The sequence below is a fragment of the Corapipo altera genome, unplaced genomic scaffold, assembly GCF_003945725.1.
Source record: "Corapipo altera isolate COAL_440 unplaced genomic scaffold, ASM394572v1 56, whole genome shotgun sequence".
NCBI classification, from domain to species: domain Eukaryota; kingdom Metazoa; phylum Chordata; class Aves; order Passeriformes; family Pipridae; genus Corapipo; species Corapipo altera.
Window position 1 is genome coordinate 10,842,306 of NW_020884896.1, and position 25,795 is coordinate 10,868,100.

At 40.4% G+C, this 25,795-nt stretch overlaps 1 protein-coding gene across 1 annotated transcript; it reads left to right on the forward strand.

Annotated features, from left to right (window-relative positions):
• The first annotated feature begins 3,272 nt into the window (after nucleotides 1-3,272).
• On the forward strand, nucleotides 3,273-21,156 carry PLEKHS1 (pleckstrin homology domain containing S1). The gene is made up of 14 exons (XM_027648352.1): nucleotides 3,273-3,303; nucleotides 4,487-4,578; nucleotides 4,684-4,790; nucleotides 6,128-6,262; nucleotides 7,580-7,655; nucleotides 8,338-8,445; nucleotides 9,128-9,223; nucleotides 12,668-12,781; nucleotides 13,762-13,877; nucleotides 15,171-15,380; nucleotides 15,617-15,718; nucleotides 17,121-17,256; nucleotides 18,056-18,146; nucleotides 19,860-21,156. Exons 1-13 carry the CDS (start codon nucleotides 3,273-3,275, stop codon nucleotides 18,122-18,124), a joined length of 1,392 nt encoding a protein of 463 aa, XP_027504153.1. The 3' UTR covers nucleotides 18,125-18,146; nucleotides 19,860-21,156.
• Nucleotides 21,157-25,795: the final 4,639 nt, after the last annotated feature.

A 25,795-nucleotide genomic window follows, 5' to 3' on the forward strand; every position in this document is an offset into this window, starting at 1 on the left:
TTTAACAAATTTTTCTTAGCTTGGAAGCATTGGGGAGATATAAAACTTACTTAAAATAGTCCCTGGTCAAGCCTACAAGGGACTGCTGGGGAAGAATCAGAGTTAACAATACTGAGTTTCATCTATGACTAAGAAAACTATTTTCCTTACTGGACTTGCCTAAAAGAAAAAAAAAAAAAAGTGGGCAGCAGGAGCCTGTGTCAAATTTTGTTATATATTTACCATGATGGATTCCAAATGAGGGCAGCTTGGGACTTTCCAACACATAGGAGAAAAAGTAACTGTCTATCTAAGAAAACAGTCAAAGTAGGAATGTTATTTGAAACTCTTCAGTGCTGTAACGTGGCAAGCCAACAAGGCACTCTCAATGTTTGCAAGAGCTCTCCTGGCAGACCAAAGGTTTCCTGGAAAAAGCTGATGGTGTGGCACAAAGGAGCACAACAATTCTACCTGCTAGCTGACAACAAAAGGAAGAAATAGAGGGTGTATCTTAACCTTCGGGCTAGTTCTAGGATATGAGATATACAAACATCACCATAAAATACACAAAGAGGCTGCCAGAGAGGAAAAATAACTTAGAGTAGTAGTGAAAGAAAAAAATATTCTCTTGTGTCAAGACCAGTGTCTCTGCTAGATGGAACATTACTTTAGATCAAAAAAACATTAATATTATTTAAAAAGAAAATTTCCTACTGACAGACATCACCTCTGACTGGAGATGTTTACGTGCTGAGGGCTGTGCCAGCCCAAGAACCTGAAGGAACCCATTCAGAATGGTTCTTTCAGTCAAGCAAGGCCAGGTTGTTGAATACTAACTTAAAAGCTGTAGGGCATTTTAGCTTTTTTTCCTGATCAAATTTAGAACTATTTTCTATCTAAAAGCAATTCCCTTGGCATCTGCAGGATTAGCCAAACGGTTTACTGTGTAAAACCACTATCATTAATGATACACTGTTTCGGGAGAGAATCCCCAGAAATTTGTTTATTATAACCAAAATTTACACTGACCCTACAATGAAGTAGATTGTCGTGATAGAGGCAGCTCAGGAAATCCTGCTTCACTGTTGTATGTTTTAGAAAATGCAATTCTTTAAATCTGAAGTTGGCTACATTTTATGGTACTTGTATGATCTTTGAGAGTTCTTAATGTTATTTTATCTTCCAGTCATGGATGGATATTATGCTTTAGGCACAGCTCAGGGGAAATGAAGAGGACTGTTCAGAAAGCTGAACCAACAGAAACAAGATGTCTCCGGCGTTTTTTCTGTATGGGAGACATTTATCACTGCCTCAAATGTTCGTATTTTTCGTTGCTTGTGAATATTAATCTTCTGGATTTCCCCTCTCCAGAACGGTCTTTAATTTGCTTCCCATGCAGAGACAGGCATTTCCTTGTGGGTCATATTTCAGGATGTTTGTATTTCTACACGGACTATAAGAAGTCAGTCACAATGCAGGACAAGGACATACTGTGTTTTGCTGCAGGAGGCGATACAGGGAATCTGGATATACTTAAAGGTGTATTTCTCTGAAACCAGTCGTTTTGCCTGTAAGTATTAACACAGGTTGTTTACCTGATCTTGGTATTATATTTTTGAAGTTGTATAATAGCTTACATCTTAAAAATGTAAAGCATTTTATTTGCGTTTTGACTGAAGTGTCTCATTGCATTTCAAAAGCTTTGAAACAATCAAATCTCTTAACGCCAGGCATACAAAAATCTGAGAGGGTATAATCATGGAATTGGCATTATCTATTTTGAATTAGACATAACTTATTTAAAATGTTGCTTTCTGTTGAAAAGACAATTAAATGTAGCAGTTAAAAACTTTTTCCCAAAAAATGCAGAGTGAGATAGCACAACTGTAACCTCTTGGGTGTTTGTCTTCTCACCTGCAAATCTTGACTTTTACTGACATCCAGAGGAGACTTTTATCCTGTCATAGGTTTTTGGAACATTGTTTTGTAATGATTGCATCGTTTGCCAGTCGAGGTGACTCTGTCAGCCACACTGAACAAAATAATGCATTGCCTTTCATTGCAACCCTGGGTGTGTGCCTCTGCTATTGGCACTAGCAAATTGACTTTGTGTGTAGTTATTTTTAGTTTTGGAAATTGCTCTTTTCTCCTTTTTTTTTTTTTTGTAGGCATTAGATGAAAACCCTAGAAGTAAATTTTTATAACAGTCAATCACAGCGTTTGTGCAATAAATCTTTCTCCCCAAAAGGCAAAAATTGCTAAAGTTTCCCTAAAAAAAACTCCAAAAGTACAGGTAGAAATGTTCTGCAGAGACCTCCAATGGACCTAAGTTTTCAGAGGGTCACTCTCATTTACAGCCAGGAACAGGTGTGGAAGTCTGTAGCTTTAGTTATGTGTCAGAGGTAAAATTTTGTGTGTAACCCACCCCATTTCTGAGCACCGGTCCTGACAATACCATGTTTACTTTTAGCACCATGGGGTAAATCACTGAAGAAACAGAAGCAAAGGAAAGCCCTTAAATCTCTCGGTCCAGCCAGGGAGCTCAGCAAGAACTAGAAAACAGCACTTGCAAATCCTTCATTTTCCCAGAAGCTCTGCAGCTCATGTGGCTCTGTGTAACCTCCTTGTAGCTACAGACAACTTCCAGCCAATATTTGATTTCGCAAACAATTTTAGGGTAAGAAAAAGGGAAACTTTTGAAAAGACATTGTATTAAGAATATCACAGATTTGCAAGTTATTACAATTGCCATAGTATTACTATTGTATTTTCTGCATAGACTTCAAACTCTCTAGGCCAAGCTATGCCAGTTTTACATGGGACTCTTCCAACTGGCAAAGCAGTGTCAGAACCATATGTGGATGCAGTATTCCTGGGTTACAGATGTTGTGTCTAGTGCAAAAGAAAGGGTAAAATGAAGTTCAGATGGCAGGTCTCACCATTTCTAGGCAAATGATACCTTTGACTTATATAAATGTATAATATTTATTATTTTTTATTTTATTATTACATTATAATAAATATAGCATAGCATATAACATATAATTTAATCTATAACAAAATATTACGTGTAATAACTATTATAATTATATATATAGTTTATTAGATATTTTCCTATGGTTATTTTATATAGTTAAATCATCAGTATGAAAATTAACACTTGTAAGATATTTGCTATTTTCTCAGCAGCAACTGTGTGTGCAGTGAAATGCTGCTCAGCAGCAAGCAAAGTGAAAGGAATTAGCTTCAGTATTTTTGTTGTCTTTAATATCTGGGTGGAAGAAATCATCAGGATGGCTTCTACAAATAAAAGAAATTCTGCAGGTATAAATTTTTTTTTTCTTTTACTAAGATTTGTCAGTAGTAAGGCTGAATTTGGTTTCAACCCATTCTTGTCAATGTATGATACCATTCTCTTTGCCGTCCAGCTGTCAAGGATTTTGTGGCAAACAGTAGGTGAAAAGCAGGGGGAAATAGCATACTAGGAAATTTTGAGATCTCATCTGGATGTACACTTTATGACCATTCTGCCCCTCTACTTCCTTCCTTAAAGGAAATGTCTTACATGCAGTGTTTCCCTTCATAGCAGGATTTTTCTTGTCCCTGAAAAAGACATTGAACTGATATTTGTTAAAAATTTTAAAATCCTTAAAAATTAACTAAGAACTGGAAGGTACAGTCAATATCTCCAAGGCACTGGTGATGAAGCCTTGCCTCCACTTAAGACACAAAGTTTTTCATGTTAAACTTCCCGGAAGTTATGCATATTGCCTGCTGTTTTTTACTAGAAGATCCAAACTGAGGTTACCTGTGTTCCTTTCAGTCACTGGTTTCTCAAAAGTTCTTAATATACCATACATGGTTTACGTGCTTTTTACATGCTTAAAAAATTGAATGAGATTGCCACTCCTTTTGTTGTGTTAAAGTGAATTTGGATCAGAAATCCACCAGTGATTAAAAAATGTGAATCTTAAACCATAGCTGGTCACAAAGTATGAAGGATCCTGAACATTTAAGTATTTTCCCCACAAGGTTTTGGCTCAAACTTTACTTGTAAGACTTTTTCCTGTTGTGACATCACGATTCACAGTGTAAGATAATCTATCCTTAGCTGATTGAATGCCATCTATGAATTGCATTAGGGGTGGCTTTACTGTCTTTCAGATCACTAATTATAAAGTTAAATAAGACCAGACTCCAAATTTAAATAAAACCATTTAAAGAAGACAGAGGCTCATGATATCTTCTGAGCCTTCTACATTTTTACTATCATTTGCTTACAGTTTGGGCTGGTTGTCAACCATAAAATTAATATCAGGGAAGTAGGGCCTGGCCCTGTGTTTTATAGCCTTGATTTGTGTTTCTCTTCTCTAATTGTAATATGGTTTATGGCCATCTGAGAACAGAAAACCAGCCTTCAGCAACAATTTCCAGTTCAAGCAGGTCTTTGTAAGAGATTAATTGGCAATAAATTAAGTAATGGTGCTGTTCATTTCTTTTTGATTAGGGAGAATCCAAAATTCATTTTGCCCTGAAGGTGGAGTCTGCAAGCACGGATTCCTCATCAAATCACCACCTCTTCAACTTTTCAGCTCACAGGTATACCAGCACAGATTAGTCATGTTTCAGCAATCCTTCAACAAGCAGCTGTTATATCTGCTATCCTGAATTTTAACGACAAACAAATTGCTTTCTCTTTGGCAGAATTCCTGGAAAAGGCGTCTTTTTGTCCTGTCCAAATCCAGCAAGGGGAATTACATCCTGAAGTATCTAAAAGGCCAACATGTAAAAGGCTCCATAGCTGTTGATCAGTATGTAACTCAAATGCATCACCTTTTTTATTTTAAGTCATGTATCAACACTCTTCAATTACCACTGGTTGTACAGACACTTTTTCCTGACTCAGGTTCTTGATTCAAATCTCACGGAAGTCAAGAAATGAGCCCTGCAGGCTTTTGTAGGATTTGGGTGCAGCTTACAGTAGGTAGAAGTAAAAATCCTCAATTACTTTATTAAAATTTAATACATTTATGTGAATGATCATGGTGATGTCATATCTGCAAACCAGACATCTTGGCTCCATGACCCCAAAGGCTGTATTTCTGTAGCGGAAGATATTTTATCTCCTGTGAGGACAGTGCTATGCATTCATCCACATGTGAAGAAGGACTGGCTATGCCCCTCTTACCTATGTCACACAACCTTTTCCTACTTACAGCTTCACAAAGGTGCTTTGCAGGCTGTGCAGAGGTCTCCTGGCTTTCATGTGGCCCTTTGGGCTGGTGCTGGTGCCCCACTGCCTCTTACTCCATGAAGAAATTGCACTGCTTGGCACATTTGGGTTGATCATTTCATTCCTCTCAGTACAGTGCCCGCTGCAGCAAGACTGGGTGTCACTGGCTTTGTACCAGCACCCTTTACCATGTCACAGGTGGTGTGAGATACTTGGAAGTGAAACAGAAAATGCAAAGATTTTACCCGTCAGACCTGGAGCTTAATATTCTAGGTTCCTGGAATTGTTCAGCATGGAGGTCCCTGAACAACATTGCTGTTGTGCTTCTTTCATTAAATGGATTTACTTTGTGAAGCTTTCAAAAATATTGCAGCTTGCTCAGTGGTATGTGGTTACATTATTACCATCATTATTGTTGTTATTATTTTTATTAACTTCTTGGAAGTTAATGGAAGTAATGCTTCAAGTATCCATTAAGAGTACTTCTGTTCCTTTTCCCCTCCATTAAAACACTATTAATATACAATTAATTTCAAATCAAATTTATTGTTTTATAGTAGTTAAAAAACTTCTTCAAGAAATTTTTCTTACTATCATTTATTTTCAAGGTTCTGTGTTAGACTAACAGCCTGCTTTTCCAGAAATGAGGATCCAAAATCCAAATCTTTGCAAAAGTTGATTTAATTCTTTTTTGCTTGGAAGTTTTCTTCACTGAAAGACCATCCATTTTGAATATTTGTGCTTATTTTCTTGAGCTTTTTTTCTGTGGAAAAATGTTTATCTTTTCCCATGCAGATCTCATCATACTATGCTGTACTCAGAGTAAAATATGCACAAACACACATATATGTGTGTGTGTATATTTACATATGTATGTATAGCTAAATAGGATGTTTCATATGCTTATCTTCACAGAATCATAAGTATTGAAGTTGGCATAAGAAATTTTGAAATTATGGAAACAGTGAGGAAGATGTTTAAATGCCTTCCTGAGCAGGTGATGTCCATCAGTACTGGAAACAGATGTTACTACCTCATTGGGGACAGCAGGTAGGCATAGCATGATGTGCAAATGCAGTATGACATTACAGTTAAGCCAATGGAACACTAAGCTGCTGCCCCAAGGCAAGGTCCTGCTCCTTCACAGTCGCTCCCTTCCCTCCATGTGTCTCAGCTACATGGGATGAAATGATTCAGCTGTTTGATCCAACAGAAAACAGCTCTTTTTCTATGTAATTTCTCCCCTCCCCCTGTGGCTGACTTAATTTTTTGCTGGTTCAGACAGGTGAGCTAAACCTTCCCTGCAGCCACACTGTTACATCCAACACCTGAAAGTAGTGGGAACACAGGGTTGGGAGTGGGGATAGCAGTGGTGGTACATCAGTGTGGCAGCACCATTTCAAACTGTACCAGTTAAAGATCAAGAAAGAGCACAGAGACCTTTGTCTTCTCACCCAGCATATCCTGGGACTTAGAAAAGCTTCTGCTCCTTATGGATAAATCGCAGCAAATAATATTGCCTGAAGAGTACGCTATTAATCAAGGGAAGCAGATTGAAGACAAAAGTTCTCCCAAGGGAAAACACATCCCAAAAGTATTGACTAGGGCCTTGGCTGCAACAGGGTGGCATGGTCCCCGCTTTCCCAGGCTGCAATTCAGTCCTCAGCAGGGGCAGAAACTGCTTCTGTCAAGGTGATGAGCCAAAGCTCAGTTAGGTGAGGGAGGATGTTTGTCACACTGTTCCTATGCTGCTGGTTCTCAGCTTCTCCTCTTCAGGTTCCCAGTCACGAGTGTATCAGGGGGTTTTTTTGCCTTTATGCAGAAGAGCAGCTGATGTGTGAAATTCTGATAAGCACAGAAGAAAAACACATACCTGAGTGTTACTTGAGCGTGCCACCCAACGCCTTCCCCTGAGGCTCTGCTCTCACACCCCTTGCTCAGTGGGAAGCATTCCAGAATTAATCCAACTAAATACACTGCAAGCATGAAACAGGGCTTCAAGGGTCCTTCCATGGCATGTTTCTCATCCTCCTCATCCAAACGCATTCCCAAGCCTTGTTAACTCTCTTTGTGGCAGAACTCAACAGAGCAGCCTCACACATAGTAAAGAAAGCAGCAAGCACCATCCCACGTCTCCACGTCTCTTGCATACAGACACACAGCCCCCCTGCAAAACTTTTAGTTCCTAGCCTTGGGCTGCACCTCTCTGAGGTCAAACTTTGCCATCTGGCTATGACTACCTGAGCAGTCTCTTAAAAATAAAGGTGCAGTTATTTTTAGCCCCTTAGGAAGAAGTGTGTAGACAAATGGATTTTCCTTGTGTGTTACCTGTCAATAAGTTTTCATTTCTTATGTTCCAACCTACAGGCAGGAAACAGAGGACTGGGTGACTCTGATATCTTCAGTCTGCAGGGAGGACAAACAAGGTGGATGCTGCCCTCAGGTGACATTTTACTGTACTTGATTTTAGGGAAAAAAAGGATGTTTCTATTTCCATTAGAAAACTGCAAAGGAATTTACCTCATTTTTGCCCTGCAACTTGGCTCTGGCCTTGATTATTTAGAATTTTCATTCATTCATTTTCCGTATAAATCCTGTACCCTGGCTTTGTGCATTAAGCAAGTATTGCACAGTCTGTGCTGGGTTGATTTTACATTGAAGGAATCTCTTTGAAGAGTAAACCATATGGAAATTAGGAGATGATTGATATTACGCTTCAGTGAACTGCACCTTTAATGCATTAGAATGAAAACTTGTGTGTTATCCTCACCTTGTGTATTTTTGTTATATTTACATGTTATTTTACAAACCAAACCACATCTAGTCTGCCAATGTTATGAACCAGCTGGAAGCCTTGTTAGTTCAAGCTCAGGCCCAAGTTTCTGCACCTTTTCAGCCAGCCAGGCCTACCGGTTCAGACTTGGCACAAAGTTACTTACATCCCTGCAGCTTCCAGTCAGCTCAAAGTGCCAGCAGGGCAAATTTATGTCTCCCTTAAAAATGTGATGTAGACAGTCTCTCTGAGCCCTTAGAAGTAAAATGTGTACTAGTAGAATGTGCTGGTATGTTGTAGACCACACCTATCAGGTGCCTGTTTTCTTAGACTGCTGTTACCTTATTTCTAGAACCAAGATCTTCCAAATCTGGGAGTCAGAAGCCGACCCTCCTCTTTGCCACTATTCTTAAATTCCATAGATATGACCAGTTTCACAGAAAGGCAAAGCTGCCAGAAGGTAAACAGATTAGCCATCCTTAATAATAAGTCTGTGCCCAGGGATGACTGAAATTTCATTTGTATGGTTGCTTTTTTACATCAAAAGTTCTTCAGATCTTCTGCAATGCATACCTGGGTGGTCTGTTCTGCTCTCTGGTGGGGGTTCCTGAGTAAGAGCTGGGTAATAACATCAGAGGGTCCCCACGAAGGAAATTCTTTTGAGTAATATCTGCATGTAAGTAAAGGCAATGAGAAATTATATTCATTGGTTGTCTAAACTGACTGGCAAAGATTACTGGGCGTGAAGTAAGACTCTGAAGATTTGCTTTGACACACCTTGTCATGGCAAAGGCATGTGATGATTGTCTTGGCAGCTTCTAGCCACATTCCTCCTGTTTTGTAATTGTGCTTTTCTTTGTCTCTCTCATTCCAGGCTTAGAGGGGAGTTCAGGTCCAGATCCTCTGTGCCTTACAGATTTTCCCCTCAGTATTAAAATAGAAAGGAAGGAAAGTGCTGCTGCTGTCCTCAAGCAATTGCAGTCCCCATCCCCTGGTAACAGGGTGATGTAGCAGCCAAGGAATTGTTGGGTTTCTGTAGTCACAAAGCTGTGTGTAAATGGGCCAGCTAGAGGAAGATGAATGCGGGTGAAGCACCTCCACTGTGTCTTTACGAGAAATCAACTTTTTTCTTTGGTATTCAGGAGAATGGTTGCTCAGAAGACAAGAACAGGCCTTATTCAGATCCTGGCCCTCATCAGGCTCAATGTGAGTCACCAAGAGGAGTGTTTCCCAGCCTGGTGAGCAGAAAAAAATCAAACAGCTCTTGTCTTGTTCAGTCTGCAGAAGTGACTATTGGCTTTTATCTCACCTGTGACTATAGATTATCCACCTGCTTTCCCAGCACATTGAGTTGGTTTTCATTATGAAATTGCCTAGATATTTAGTCTGTTTTCTTGTTTAGCACTGAAAATAATCTTCTAAGAACTTGCTTGAAATACCCTGTTTGTCTTTGGAGGTAGATCCTCAGAGTTTCTGTGCAGCAACTGCAACTTAAGGCAGCTCTTACAAACTTGATGAAGAACACTCATAAGTTGCACTGACTGAGGATTTGACTCTACCACCGCATTTCTCAGCTGCACTGCAGTTGTTCCTAAATGGTTTATTTCTTCAGCCTTTGCCAGTAGCAATTGAGTCAATGTAACTGAACTACAAAACAAGGGCTTGCTAAATTGAGGCACACCTCAGAACTGACCTTCTGTCAGCATAAATATGACTTCAAGTAATTTCACTTCCATATTTGGCAGGAATGTTTGGAAAGATAAAATATGAATGTTATCATGCATTATTGGCTAAATGTTCTGACCTGTGTTCCCTGAACAAGCGCCTGCAGCAGTTTTCTTCTGCCGTGGATTACTGCCTTTGCAGCAGAGCCAAGAGGACAGAAGGCACAACCAAGACTTATCACATCAGTTTGCAGTTTAAACCCATCTTTTATTGACAGTTTATGCACTGGACTATGATCTGGAGTAGCTAAGATACAGGGCAAAGACTCTGTTCTGCTTTCACAGCTAACAGGGTGGTAAATCATGCTGAAATCACCACCCTTGTATATAGGCTGACAGCAACATGTATGAGATAATACAGCTAAATTTAGTGCAAAGAAGTGAAAATAGCTGAAACTACATTGCCATGCCATGGCAGTCAGCATAGCTCAGCTGATGCACAGTAATTTATAAAGCTGCAGTAATTCAGTTGTGATTCTGAGCTCTGAAATGCATTGAGTTAACCCTTGGTCTGATTTTAACTAGTTCTTCTCCAGGTGCATACCAAGGGTCTCTTTGTGTCTCTTTCTTATGCATGCCTTTTCTGTCTTGTTCATTAATTCTTCTCATACTTACGATGCCTCAGATGGCATATATTATTTGCAGCTGTTCTGACTAAGACAGATTGACCATGACGGTTAAAAAAAGGAATTTGGATTTTACCTTTCTGGCCTAAGCAGAGGGAATAGCAGGAAGCTCATATTTCTGTTTTGGCATGTGTGAAAATAAATAACTTTGTTGTACAGAGAACAAGAAACAAAAATATTTGTTCATTCGATAAAAAAATTTCACTTGCCTTATAAGTTTAGCGTCTGCTAACATCTCCAGACCTATTCTCTGCTCAGTGACATCTAGACAACTGACTTCCTGATTAATCCCTTGTATTTACTTCCTTTTAGAAGTATGACTTCCCATTCCAAACATCTGATATATTTTGCTGTTTATCGGTGGTTCCCTCATCCGGGCTCAGATCTCGAGAACACTTTGTTCAGTAGTCGTTACTCATGCAAAGGGGCCTCACCATGTCAGTGAGTCTAGTCCTGCTGGCAGGGACGCTGGAGAGGTCTGGGGACCTGGCTCCTTTTCAACCCACACTTTGAAGCTACCAAACCACATCTGACTCAGCAATTCAGCTTCAGCTGTTTTGATACACAGCTTTCAATATCTAAAATACATCAAAATAAAGAGTCCTGACTTACACCACCCTGTACCTAGGCACCCTTGTTGGGATCTGTTACACACATCTGTTTTTCTGAAAGAGAGGTTCCTCTGTCTAAGGGCAATACATAACTTTCCCTAAGGAGCTTATAGGTAACAATTACTCAGTTGTTCTCCAGGTATCATTTCCATCCTGTGCTACAGCCAATTTTCTCCACAGTGTACTTTCTCTCTAATGTAAATCCATATTATGGTTCAACAGACACTTAAAGGACTTGTCTAGCTGTTCAGTTGAGAAAAACTGTACACTGAGGCTGACTGCACTGCCCTGCTGGTAAGAGACCTGGAGGAACGGAGATGTTGACAAACTGCTTTAGGGAAGCACAGGACTGCTGCAGTGTATCCTTCTTCTTCCCATTATCCCTATAATCTGTGATGGTGCCAAGGAGAAACACTATGCAGTTGGCAAAAGATAGCCACTGTCACTGACTGAAAGCTCGGTTTGGAAAGCTGATGAGTGCTGTCTGCTCTTTGAGATTTCTTAGGAATTGGAGAATCTCAAGACTTAATAAAATCATTTTCTCTTCTCCTTCTCCCCGAATGTTTACTTCCTTGATTGATCCAAAGCCCCTAAAAAGACACTAGGAAACTCATTCATGACTTCAGATCATGACCATAGAGCCAGTCTTGTTTCTGCTGTGGTTTTGTTCTGCACTTCTTGAAGGACTGTTTGGAGGTTTGTTCTGACTCCTGCTGCGTGAGTTGCTTTTAATGTCATTCATACCAACAAGGAAAAAAATACATTAATCATCCTTAATTTATATTCAATGCCAGTTTCTTCTCTTTATATGTAAGAAAGTAATTAGTTTAATTTACTTTTCCTTGAAAACAGTAATATATTCATGGCATATTTAGCAATTATTAAAACGATCACCATGGAAACCACAGATGTAAGTGTAGAGATAAAAAACAGTTGCATCACAAACATGGCATAGAGAATTGCATTGGGAGGCAGCTAAATACTAATTACCATACTCTTCACTATAGTGAAGTCAACAAGGAGACATAAAAATAAATAATTTATCTTTGTGACTTAGAAAGGTAAACTTCTCCTTGACTTACCAAATTGCCTCAAACTTAATGTTTCCGGTATTTATAAAGACAGAATATCATTCACAATACAAAGGGTTCAGTGTCGGATCTCCAGTCTTTTGGGTATCTTCTTGTTCATAGAGCAGTATGAGATAATAGATTTCTCATTAGTCAGGGAAATCCCAAATTCATTCTTTACTTGGTAGCAGTTAAAAGCTGCTTACAAAGGACAAATATGCCCCAGTCAACTCCTAGATTTCCTACAGATTTTTTTCCTAGCGTAAGGACTGAATTGCAAATAAAAAATCTTTTCCATCCAGATTCACACATGAAGTGTTTAACCCACTTCATTTTTAAACAAAATAACAGGCTGTGATCATGCGATCAGTTGCAACTGCCTGATTACCACAAATTCATCTCTGAGAAGTATTAATACCAGTGACCAGTTTTGTCTGTGTGCATTGAATTTCAAAAATACAGGAAGGAGCACAAATATAGAAACCTTGTTTCTAAAACAGGCTTTCTCTGAGCATATCTTACTTCAAGAAGAAACATGTCTTCCCATGTTTTCTGTGAATATGTGCTGATTCTATTACTTCTCCACGTAAATAGAAAAATACATGTTAATCTGTATAACTGATCCCATTAAATACAAAACCATTCTTTTAGCAGGATAAAATTCTGGGAAGAAGTGAGGAAAATCTGCTGCCACCACATACAGATGAAAACATCCAAAAGGATGAAGAAGATTACTATCAAACTCCCAGCAATATTTTAGCACAGGTAGTTTATCAGTTGTGAGTTCTGCTGGTTTGTTAACAGCTCCAAGGACACAGGAGACATTTAATGAGACAAAGAGGAACTGGTATGAGGAAGCCCTTGTATCTTGCAAAAGGAATACATAGATAAAGCAGTAGGTAATAGAGCTTTCATTTATACAAGAAAAAATGCACTAGACTCATTCAAAGGATCTTTCTGGTAGAAAGCGGCATTTTGACAAAAACATTGCTGATTTTGTTGAAAGTCCCCAAATTGACTGTTTCATTGTAAATGGCTTTTGACTATTGTATAACAGGGTGGGTTTGTGTTTTTTTTCCCGAAAGTGAAAACTTAATTTAGAGAATATAACAGTGCATTAGTTTTATATATTTTAAAATATAATTCTGTTGAAGCATCAGTAAGCTTCATAAAATGAAGCAGTATGTTTAAAACAGTGTGGTACGCTGTAGTATCTACATTTCACTGTGAAACAAGGGAGCAGGAGAAATCATTCTGATAATTTTAAACAAATTTTAACAGCTAATTTGGGAGGCTAGTTCCTCTAGGTTTTCCACGTAGTTAGTGGTCAAGAGACGCTAAGTGGTCAGTTTTCTGCAGAAGTCCTGGAGTCTCTCCCGAGACTGTACATCTGACTGAATAACATTACTAACATGATTTTGTTATGTAATCTAAGTGCTCTAAATTAAGCACACACAAAGTACAAGTCTCTTTTTTCAGTCTGCTTACATTAAAATGTAACTTTTTTTGGGGTGGGGGTAGTAATTTAGAGTATAGCTGGTTACATCCTAGTCTGACAGTGTTAATAATACCACCATTAACTTGTAACTTTCAAATACCTTTGACTTATTTGGGGAAAGCCAATCTATATTAGCCAATGTGTTTAAACAGCACAAGCACTAAACAATCTAAGGAAATTAAGATTTTTTTTTTCTGTAGGCAGAGCAATAATATTTACATGTCATGTTGTTATGTGTTTCTGACAGTGCGCTGCTGAAGTATCAAAGCCTGACCTTACAGCTGGAACTGATGTCCCTGTGCAAGAGAAACCAGTGCAAAACAACCCAGTAAAGGAGAACATTTATATGTCAATGAAATCACTGTAAGTAACAACTTCATTAAGGTTTGCAAATTAAGTGACATTTTAGGACAGATAGAGACGACATCTGTGGTATTAAGATAACAAGGTCTAGATGCTGCATCTTGTTTGAATGAGTCCTTGTTTGGTCTTGGTTCAGATAATTCAGAACTCAGAGGAGTACTGGAGTCAGATTCAAACTCATCAACATGAAATTTAAGCTCACATTGCAAACTCATGCATTTAGACAGGTTCTCACTACAGGATACAGTACTTTTTGTTGATTAATACTTTTTCTAGGTTTTCATGACCCAACAGTCCACCACTTTACTGAGACACTGCAGCCAAGTTCCAACAACCTTTTGGACAGGTACTCTCCAAGCAGGCAGCATTATCTAGTGGTTAAAAGAGAAAAGTAGAGATGGGGCATTAGCTCCTTACTTTTCCATTAAGAAGTTATGTGAGTTCAGTCATCTCCTTCCTCACATTTGCCCATTGAAAGAAGGGATTTGATGCTGTGTATTTTGAAGCTACAGTGTTTGGCACGTCACAAAAAAAGACCTGAACTTTGTGTCACAGTTTTAGTGCCACAAGGAAACTTTACAACCTCCACAATACAGCAATGAATACTGAAGAGAAGTGTGCCTACACAGTAAGGCCAACCTCCTGAGCCAGAGGACTGGTCAGTAGTTGGCTATGGCCTGCCATCTAAAGACAGTCAGATATGATGCCATATTGTGGGAGGAAACTGGAAATGCAGACCCATTAACCAGTTTATTCCAATAGATTTATTCAAACTTGTCTGTGTCTTTAGGAGCCCCCAGAGGGCATTACTATAAAATTATGTCATCTGAGTTAAAACATACCAAGAACAGCTTTTGGTACTATCCCCAGTCTTGTTTGGGGCATGGTGTGAAGTCAGCTCCAGGCATTATAAGGCTCATCAAAAAAAGCTAAAATGAGTTCAAGCATGTCTGAGTTATTGTATCTCCCAGGGGACAGCTTTACATCCCTGCAGAACGCACTACGGCCAAGGCCGACAATCTATACTCAGTTTCTTTGTCAAGGCATGCTGTTAGCTGGGATATTTTCAGGCTTAATAAATAGTTTTTACATACTGGCAAGGTTTATTTTGAGATTTATGGTCTGTTTTTAGAAGGACTGTTTATTTTACTTAGCTTTAATTCTGTCCACTGGATATTCTACAAGAACTTGTTATTCTTTGCTTTACTGATGACTGTTTGATCCAGCTTCAAACACTGCAAGAGTCCCTGGAATGGTCAAACCACTTAATTTTTTATCATCATTTCTCTTCAGTAGGTTGCTGGATGAGAGATGCCAGCTCACATGCAGACATGATGGGCTCCCATCTCCTCCCAAATGCCAGGACAGCAGTGCATGTCTAAGAGACTTGGAAGCAAACAGAGACATAGAATTCCCAGAAAGCAGCACCAGCCCACAGCCAACCCTCCAGAGAAGGCAAAATTCATTACCACTTTCAGTGGTTCAGTTGTCTATACTGCTCAGGTGAGTGTCTTCTCTATTTTGTTGCAGAGAAGACAGACGTGTCCATGGGTTTCAGCTGAGGTGCCAGTAGAGTGTGTGAAGCCTGTCAGCATTCAAGAGGCATCTGGATGCCTCTTTTAGTCATATCATTTAATTTTATGTAGTCTGCAAGGAGTAGAGAGTTGAGCTTAGTAATCCTTATGGGTCCCCCTTGAGATATTCTATAATTCTATGGTCTCTGGTGTTTTCTCTCACAGTCAAGTTACAGATGAGACCCAGCTGCAGAAGTTGGATATTTTTGTACCCCTGACTGATATTAACAGTTACCTAAAATTTACTGAAGCAGCAGGACGAATATGGTAAGTCTGAAGGTCTTGTGACAGTGCCTGTCAGATCTGAATAAGTGACAGTCAGGTACAGAAGTGTACAAGTATAGACATCCATGTACAGTTGTGGCACTGCAGAACAGGGCAAGATTAGTGCATGATGGTACTTGAGTGATTCCTTTCTGCTCTTTCTAACTCTTCATGTTCTTGAGTTTCTATTTCAACTGCTGTTGAAGAGGGCTCTAAGGAATCAAGATCCCTTATCATACTGTGTAATACTTAGTGATAAAGTCCCACCACAAAATCTATTCTAATGTTGGTGTGAAATCACTTAATTACTGCTAGTTACTTTTACCTTTGAACCACAGTGATGCTGTGTCTCAGAGATAAAGTGAGGGGATATAGTTGAGGAAAAGACAGCCTCAAGCTGACTCGAGTTGGATGTGAGCACAGAATTCTCTCCGAATTAATCGCAGCAGTGGTTCGGTGCTAGGAAAGAGGGCTAGGCAGAGATGTTATGGGCTAGAGCATATGCATCCTCTTAGTGGTCTCACTGAAATTTAGTGTTCTCCCTAGACCTTCTATATCAGTGACTAGGATAAAGAGGATGGAGCAAAAAAAATGCTCAATGCATATTCCTGTCCTTCCTGTTCATCTTTCACTGACACACAGGACTGAGAATGCTTCTTTTGCTACTGCTCTCATATTCACACCAATCAAGTGCACTGCATAGCAAGTCACTTCATTTCAGTCACTGTCAGCAAGAAGAAAAAATACTATTGCAAAAGGGTCTGAAAATAACCTCAATAACTGAACTTACATCTAAATCTACACAGCCTTCTCAGCAGAAATTCATGTTTAAAGAACTGTGAGCTTGTTCTGGAAGGGAATAGAGCACCATGTCTGACTGTCAGGTCAACTAATCCTAAATAGCTTGTCATCAAGGATAGTCTGTCAGAGACCAGCAGGTAAAAGATCTTGGAATTTCCATAAGGGTCCCATCTGGACAGCAATGGATCCCTGATCCTGGCAGTTATAACATAGATAAAACAGATGATAATAGTTTTAATTTTATTCTCTTGGGATGACTTCAGAAATCATATCAGTCCAACATCAGGCTAAAACATCTACAGCAAATCTGGGCCACTGCTTTTAGACTGGAATCCCCAACTTTGGTGAGCTTGCTAGCACCAGTCTCACTTGTTAACATGCTGCAGTGTCAATGTCATGTGCTCTTTTAGGAGGATGCCCTTTGTATGGATGAAGCAGCTTAGTTTCAGCTAGAACCAGATCAAAAAGTTACAAAGTCATTCCACCTGTATGTTATTTCCAGAGGGCAGTACTGTAAATGCAATCCTGTTCAGCCATTGCCATCTGTGAGCAGTGACTGGATATCCTGAATGTTTCCTTTCTTGCTACCCTCCACGTACCACAGCGTTTCACACTGGACTGGTCCTCAGAGACTGGGATGTTTGTTTAACCACGGGGATCATGTAGTGGCTGTGAATGATCTGCAACCCCAGGGTGTGGAAGAGGCTTACTTCTTCATCAGCAGGTCCACAAGAAAGGAGGTAAGCTTGACTAACCTGAAGGTAATAGTCAAAGGCATCATGGCAAATGAGAAAGCAATTTCCTTTTTGCATTTCAAGAGGCTCTATTCAAACCAGTTTACTTTGGTTTAAGTTTGGCATGAATAACTTCAGCACCAAACAGCTCCTCGACATCATTCTGATGTGGCATCTCTTATCCCTGGGCTATATGGGGAATGCAAGTCAGTACAGTGGTGTTGGAGGACTTGATCTAGAAGAGCTTGAGCAACTCAAAGAGATTCTACTGGGCAACCATAAATTAGAGTTACCCAGTATTTTTTGGCCAAGGCCTAGGAATTGCAAACTTTGGGAAATAAATAGTTGCCTCTAGTCGATGTATAGTTGCCTATAGTGGTTTTGGGTATTGAGGGCAGAGCCTTAGACTCCTACCTCCTATTGCTTATCAAGTGCTATGCATCTCCCTGTGTGATACCATGTTTTTTGAAGAAAGTGGGAGATTTCTAAGAGGTTCCTTGACTCCACAGTGATCTACTACATGTGTTTCTGACAGGTGGAGGTGGACTCCTATTTCAGTATAAAGGTTCATGACCCATACCTGAACACATTCATATTTGAATATTGCTGAGAAGGTTGAGGTCATTAGAGGCTGTTTCCATCTAAAGAAAAAATAGCCAGTCTCAGCAAGGAAAAAAGTACTCATCTCTCTTAGTAGGAAATTTCTATTTAACTAGTTAAAATACAAGTCAGATACACAGATGCACAAATGTTGATCAGATAAAACAAGCTACAAAAATGTCCCTTTTTTATTCTCTTTTTTAAGGTGAAACTTACTGTATGTAGGATTCCACAGTCAGATATCTTCCATGCTAAAGGCTGCTCATGTTCCTGAAAAAAAAGACCTCAGTGATTAAGTAAGTACCAAAGCTCAGGCAAAAGATCAGGGAGAAGAATGTGTTACACAGTGTATGGAGATTATCTTCTTGAGCTTCCAGGCATCTTTTATTGCTGAAGTAAAAAGAATAGAGAATGACTATTTCATTTTATGTCCTAATAACTTATTTTTTGGCATAAATGGCGTGTATTTGGCTTCTATTTCATGTTGGCATGTGTTTCTGCATCTGTTTACATGAAAAAAAAAAGAGAGGGTCAAATAATTTACGTGACCTTTGCACTGTGTATACTTTGCATTTCAGCAGAAAGTACTGGTTCATGTCTGGCCCCATCTCTTTACACTGAGTTACATTGACTTATACTGAACTCCTAGTCAGTTAGGGGTGTGCAAACACCAGGCATTTGGGAGAAAGCCATGTTTTTCCTAGATTCCCTTTAGCCACAGAAAGGCACAAGGAAGCTGAGAGCTGTAGTGTTGGAGGGAAGGCTGGTGTTGTGTAGTGATTCAGTGGGGCCTCCTTTCATGTTATGCTACTCTTATGTTACAATCACACGAATACATTCAAGGGATGACAGGAAAAAGAGCTGGTTAGAGAAAACGAATGTGTCTGGAGCACCTTTGGGTTCCAAATTGGCACCCGAAATAAGCCCTAAGTGAAAAATGAATTAATGGATTTGGGAAAGAGAAGGGCTGGCCTGCTCTTTGAAAGTGTTGCTGGTAAAGACAGCTGGGAAAACCAGAGAGAAGTCATGTATCCAAAGGCATGTGCTCTCAGTCCAGTGCAAACAGAGTTCAATGAAATTGTTTTGGTGCTGCCTGGTTCTGCCACAGGGATGTCAGTGGCACCACAGATTTCCAGAGCAAAGTACTCATTTGTTTCCCAAACAAGGATATTTCATGTAAATATTTTTTTTTGTGGATATGTCTTCCTTCCATTGCTACCACATGAACAAGAACAATTTTCAGCTAATATCACATCAAAAGAAACCTGATAAGCAGGGGTGTCTTTGGTGGATGCTAAAAGGGAGTTTTGTCCTGTCTTACAGTGACCTCTGTTGCTTACAGAGCCATGGTGTGACATGGCCTGTATGTATGACACATACCTGTGCTCTGTATGAACATGTACACATTGGCATATTCATGTTTGTGTGAGGCTGTATTTACACACATATATATTGCTGTAAAATAGGTCGTGTTGATACACAACGGTGTGGCAACAAACAGAATCACTGGGTTTGAGTACAGATAATTTTATCTTGCCAGATACAACCAAAATAACTCCTGGGTTTAGCAGGCACGGGATTATTGATATTAAGAGATTTATATAAGCTTTGACTAAGGTGGATTTGGCTCAAGGGTGGTATTTGTCCAGCTTCCAATTGAATTAGGCCAAGTCAGCTACTACAGTAAGAAACTACACTCACTAAAAATCAGCATTGGTGCCACTTACTGCAGTAGTAAATTTCACAAATGTGCTTTGTCTATCCAGTCTGGACTTTTAAAAAAATCGTTAGAAAATTTTATTTAGCTGAAGATGAAAAGTGTCAAGTAATTCAAAACAAGCAAACACAGATATATATACAATCTGTTCAGACTCAGCTCCTGTTCAAAAGATTAATTTCCAGACTGAATGTTTTCACAGCCTGTGTCTTCTGCTTTTGAGATAAGAGTGTTCAGGACATGCTTGTTTCTCAAGGTGGGAAAGGATCATGTTTTGATATTTCTGTTTCAGTTCAAAGGCCTGTTTGTGCTGAATTCTGAATAAAGACAGAGGGAAACCCCAGTTCTGGAGCTACAGAGGCTGAAAATGGAAGAAGAGACATGGAAGAAGAAGGAGTTCTTCTCCAAAGCTGCTATGGGACTCCTTTGCTCTGCACTGCTTCTTTGAGCACAGCAAATCCATTTCTGCCCAAGGAATCTCTGAAGGATTGGATGGCTGGCTATCATTATACAGGGCTTCTTCCAGCTCTGTAACTGTGTCAGCCTGCTAGGACAGTCCTGATGGCCTGAACCCTAAAATCACAGATCGTCTAGTTCAAGAGTATTCACCAGGATGTCATCCTCAGTCTTTCCTGGCCAAGATTTGCCTAAGCTCTTCTTCTGAACTTTAGAAAAGGAAAGTCCAAACCTTCTTGTGTTGTTCCAAGACTCATCTCTCTCTAAAATTAGGAAGTTTTTTCTACTGTTTATCCTAGACATTTTTTTCAGAAAGTTAACCTGATTTTTCTTGCCTTGTTTTAAGTAGGCATGGGGAATATTTGGATTTCCACTCTCTCCAGAGGAACCTTCACTGTGGAAGGTGGTTTTTTTTCTGCCTGTTCTCCCTACTCTTTTTCTTAGACCAAGTATCCTGCATTCTTTCATCATTTTTTCAAACAGTTTCTGCAAGTGGTCATATGTCACTGAACTGTGAGACAAATACCTTGTGTTTCCAGTTATAGATGAACAAAGGAGGTGAGAAATTGAAATTCAAAGAATTTCTTCAAAAAGAAATTCAAAGCCATGGAGTAATTTTCTAGAACTTCACAGAAAACATTTCCAAAAAGAGGTGAACTAGTGAAGAAGCTCCCATGTGGTGGTGGGAGAAGAGCCCCTCCACGTAACCTGCAAGAGGCATTGCCGCTGAAGCAGTTGAGTACTGCATGTTGCACCTGTCAGCCATGGAAAAATGTTACTTTTGGAAAAAAATAGGATTTGGGTAGTTAAGTACAGAATATTTCAGAAAACCTGGGGGGATTACTTCTGTACTTCAGTAAACAGTTACTGATGTGTTACTCCATAATTGATCATTATGTCAGCTTGCACAATGCTAAATGCAGATAATTAATGTCACATATTGGCTGATTCCTAACACTTACAGAGATACAATATGGAAATGACATTGGTACAGTAAATTCTGGTAGGGTGTGTGAAGTTGTATGCCCACATATGATTAATAAATATGTTAACACTTAGAACACATTGTAGGCTGCAAAATACCTCGCTTTCTCCTAACACAGCCCCTCTTTGTCCTCCAAAGACCACCTGTAACTTCCCAATAACCTGAAGCTGAGTCACTAAACAGCCCGTTTTTAAAAAGCTACTCTTAAAAAAAGATCAACCTCATTCTGGAACACTTTTTCCCAATGTGAAAATTTAGCAAATTCTGCTAAATCTCTTGGCTGCTTCCAGAATCAACAGCAAAGGGAAATGATTTCATGCATGGTACTACCCAGTGCTCGCTTTTAGTCCTGAAACACCTGAAGGGAATGTCTTTAAACCCATGCCATCTGAGGGATAACTGGTCATTTTTTAGATCACCTATAGGTATTGGAAATGTGTTGTGTAAACACACACTCCTAAAGGAATAGGTACTATCGTAACTTCTTGGTGCATCAAGAAGCTTGTTGTTCCGTGGTGTCAAAATCATTTCTTATCCAGTCTCCAGGTAAGTTTTGGGTTATTCAGGGTTTCTGAACACTAATGTTAAAATTGGCATGAGATGAAATTCAGTGAGTCCACAAATTAACAAGTCTATGTAAAACAGCAGCAGCATCTGCAAACTGGGTGTATGAGAGACAAAACCCAACCAACTGCAACAGAGAGTATGTGATTAGTTAGCAATTAACATGCTCCTCACTAACAACTTTATTTCCTCTCACTGAATACAGCTAGTGCCTTTAGGTTGTTTCCCTGCTTGTTAATTTGTGGCACATTCCCATGCTGCACTCACTGTATACTGTCTGCTCATATTGCCCTCTGAATTCCCAAATATGAGTCATACTCTTTCCAACTCTCTAGCAGGAAGATGGCAATTGCCCAGGAGAAAAGCAAGTCCTGGAACAGAGAAAGGGTAATGGTGTGAGAAGTCTCCATATGAGTGTGAAGTCATTGAAGTTAAGAAAAATAAAAAGCCCATTGAACAGCAAGAACAAACCAGCCCACACAACCCCCACACTTCCTCTCAAGGGTGACACTGAGCCAGAGACAAGCTCTGCGTAATGCAGTACCTGGCTTATTTAGAGTCCCCCCAGCCTGGGGGATTGAGGGGATATCTAAATATCTAATAGGGATATCTAAATAAATATCTATGTATTTAACAGAGATATCTAAATATCTAAATGCCTCAGTGGGGCTGGAATTTTTGCAAATGGAGTCAAAGAGGAGCAGCTGCATTAAAGGAGAGCGATGTCAGCCTGCATACTGGGCAGAGAGTGGGTCAGTGGTGAGCTGGAGACACCAGGTGCTTAATCTATGTTTTGCCCCAGATTTTCTGGTCGCCTCAGGAGAGCAATTTCCTTGCACACACAGTAAAATTCAAGAAGTAATTTCAGACACATTTGCATCATGCTGTCTCTTACCATGGACATGATCTCCAGCATCACATTCAATACTATGAATTGCTTTAGCTCTGAGAACATCGCTGGAAAAGCCTCCATCAGACCTGTACATTACAGGCAAAAGGGTTGGTTCAGGAGTGCATGCTATGGAGAGATGCTGATGTGCCCATTCCATGCTAAGGAAGAAGCCATCCCTAAAATCCTGTAGAAACTGTCTTGCCCTGAGTTGCCCTTCAGACTGCTCCATCATGAAGCAACATTGGGTGATGTTCCCACTTCCCTGCAAGGAACTGGCTTACCTCGTCTGCGTGCTGCTTATGGAGAGCTGCATTCAGCAGGGTCTATGGAAGTCTCATTCAAATGGATTCATCCAGTACTTCAGTCCCATTAGGGGACATACTAATAGTTACAAGGGTGCTTCCTTGCTCGTACTCCCTTTGTCACGGCAGGGGCTAGAGAGTGCACTGAATCCTCAGCAGAAAGCCTTAACCACAGGACTGTCTACCTTTGGGTCTATGCAGCTGACAAGGTAATCTGACATGCTTTAAGAGCTTTTTTGGTTTGTTTCCCAGGGATAAACAGTATTTCCATATATGTGCCTTGCTGTAGCCAGCACTTCCCTTCCTGCAGGCTGGCCAGCAAGTCACTGCAAGGAACTTGGAGTGTGACAGGCAGTTCCTAGAAATGCCACTGGAATTTCAAATGTTCCCTTTGGCCCTTTATCACTTCCTAATATATCGCATCCTTTAAAGAAGCGGAGAGGCCAGCCAAGGTTGATACACATCTTTCATTCAGCAGGAACACCTTAAGAGAAGCCACGTCTCTGCACCGCCACAGAGGAGGATTCTCAGCATCCAGGAGCCTTTTGCTTGCTGCTGAGCTGCTTGGTGACACAAACATCCCACTTCCACCTTACAGCAGGACCAGCTCTTCAGAGGGCACCAAACCAGTGTGGTGGCAGCAGGACTGGACTTGCCACAGCAAGTGTCTGGCCATGTTCAGTTTTCCATCCTGAAATGTGCTTGGGTTGATCTGTGCCTGAGAATTTTTTTTCTTTTACAACTCAGCAGTGGAGGGTCAAGTTAAGCAGTTGGTGAGAGCACTAAGACCATGGCTATCAGTGGTGCTAATCCTCTGTTTTAAAATGCTGAATGTTTGTGATGTTCATCATTATGGACATCACTAAGCCACATCCATTTTTTTTCTGCTTCTATAAGTTTTCCCAAGAAATGTGTTTCTGTCTTTGTCTATAAAACACAGAGCCATGGTTTATGCTTCAAGGGCTGTTGGAAGGATACTACCTCCATCAGCAATGAAGGTTGCACAATCCAGGAAAAGCCAATGTTTTTGAGTATTTGCCACTCAGCAGCCCCTAGTGATCAGTCACATATTCCACGCCAGGACTCATTTTGCCCAAATAACCTCATTTAAATGATTAATGTCCTAAAACTGATTAGATGCTTGACAGAAATTCTGGCCTTTTCCCTCCAATTTGCCCTTCTTCTATTTTATTCAATGTCCAAAGTCATTCTTCATAGATGTCACTTTGCTTCCAAGCAAATGTCCTTGTGCTCCAATTTCTAAGAATAACAATTTCTGAGAGATCCTCAGTATTGGAAAGTTAGCTGAGGAAGAGAATAGAGAGGAAGAAAAATTCAGTCATGAGGAATACCTATAAACAGCAAGAGGGACTGTAGATAGGAAAAAAGTAAGTAAAAGATGATAAAACAGGAGTTCTCTGCTCTAAATATATTTTTGTTATATTTAGTGATTAAAAAAAACATCTGCTTAAGGTTATTTCCTAGCATCAGACAAATGGCAGTAAGTAGCACCTACTCTTCAAGATGAGCTAAAACACTGAAATAAGTCAAAATAAATATGTGTCCAGTCTCTCTGGCACCTGGATGAAACACGCATTGTTGTCTGGGCTTCCTGGGACTTTCCATCTGTTTGTCTTGTCTAAGTTCTGCCAACAGCACAAATGCTGAGGAATACTGCAGGGATGTTTTGGTGTTGCAGCCAGGAGATGGGGGGATGTTTGTGCCTGAAGGAGGGGGTGGTCATTGCTGTCATCCCCACAGGAGACCCACATCTGCTGTGTCCCCAGGGGCTGTGGCACCATGTGGTAACATCCAAGAGGGGCAAAGGGAAGAAAAGTAGCAGCTTCAAGGTGTAGCTGGAGGTGTGATCTGAGCCATAGTTCTTCACCTCATCAAGCAGCTGTCCTGTGTGATAGGCTCCTGTTCAGCTAGTCCTTGTCATGTTTGTTCCCGGTTCTTCATGATGAACAGCCCAGGGTCACAGCCAGATCTGTAGCAGTCAAAGGTAAGATAGATGTCTGCTGGCCCCAGGCATAGGAATCAAGCTGCTTGCTTGAATGAACATCTCAGGAGCAAGCTGGAAGACACCAAACTGGGACATGAGAGCCCAAACCCCTGCTGGGTTTGACTGAAGCCACTGACCATTCGCTTCTGTTGCTGTGCAATTCTCTAATTGATTAAACATCACATTTCATGGCTGGTGCAGTCTGCAACCTTTTCAGATCTTCATTCACTCCAGAACACTCTGCTGATATCATATTTATTACAGATACACTCATAGTCCTTCCCACCTTTTCTCTCTGCCTTTGGCTTAGGCTGTGATTTGCAAGTGAGGATCTGCAGTTGAAATTAGTAGTCCTCCAGGGATTAACATGAAAAGAGGAAAAAGGAAGAAAGAAGTGGGTGGTCAACAGAAGGAAACTACTTGATTTGAATCACTTGGTGTATGAGGTACTTTATGAGCCTGATGGTGTCCCCCAATCCTTTTGGTTTCATTCACAGATGACTGGTAGCAGATGACTGGCAACTCCTCTCAGGCTGTATTTGAAGTGGGAGGAATCAGGCTGACTGGATGGCAGTTGTTCCTTTGGTTGTTTGGTGTAAAAACCAGGTGAATGAGGGCCATTAGATCTTCCTGCAGTGCCCCATCCAGAGCCCTTGCAGAGCCCACGGACCCAAGAGCTGCTGTCACATCTCAAACTCTATGGAGCAGGGAATGCTCACGTCGGGTTCCTGCCCTGGTCCTCCAGATAGGATGAAACCAAGACACTGTCAGCAAATGGTGCTCATAAAGGAGGTTTAGAAATGTTTAGAGTGACAAAATGCCCCTGAGTAACTCCCACTGAAGTGGTGGGGGAGGTCTGCTGGTGGTGCTGGTGTGTGCACCACTGCAGGGAGGATGTGGACCCCCAGCTGCTGCTGACAGCAGCTCCACAGAGCCCTGCCTTGCTTGCCTCTCACCCTGCTGTCCTCAGCCTAGCTTTTCCAGTGTTGTGAGTCATGCCAAATGAGCGCAGGGGACACCCCAC

Excerpts from the sequence above, each read along its gene's own strand:
- PLEKHS1 (XM_027648352.1), top strand. The coding sequence starts at position 3,273 with ATGGCTTCTACAAATAAAAGAAATTCTGCAG. Across the intron at positions 3,304-4,486 it reads AAATAAAAGAAATTCTGCAG|GGAGAATCCAAAATTCATTT; the intron begins GTATAAATTTTT and ends CTTTTTGATTAG. Across the intron at positions 4,791-6,127 it reads GGCTCCATAGCTGTTGATCA|AATCATAAGTATTGAAGTTG; the intron begins GTATGTAACTCA and ends TTATCTTCACAG.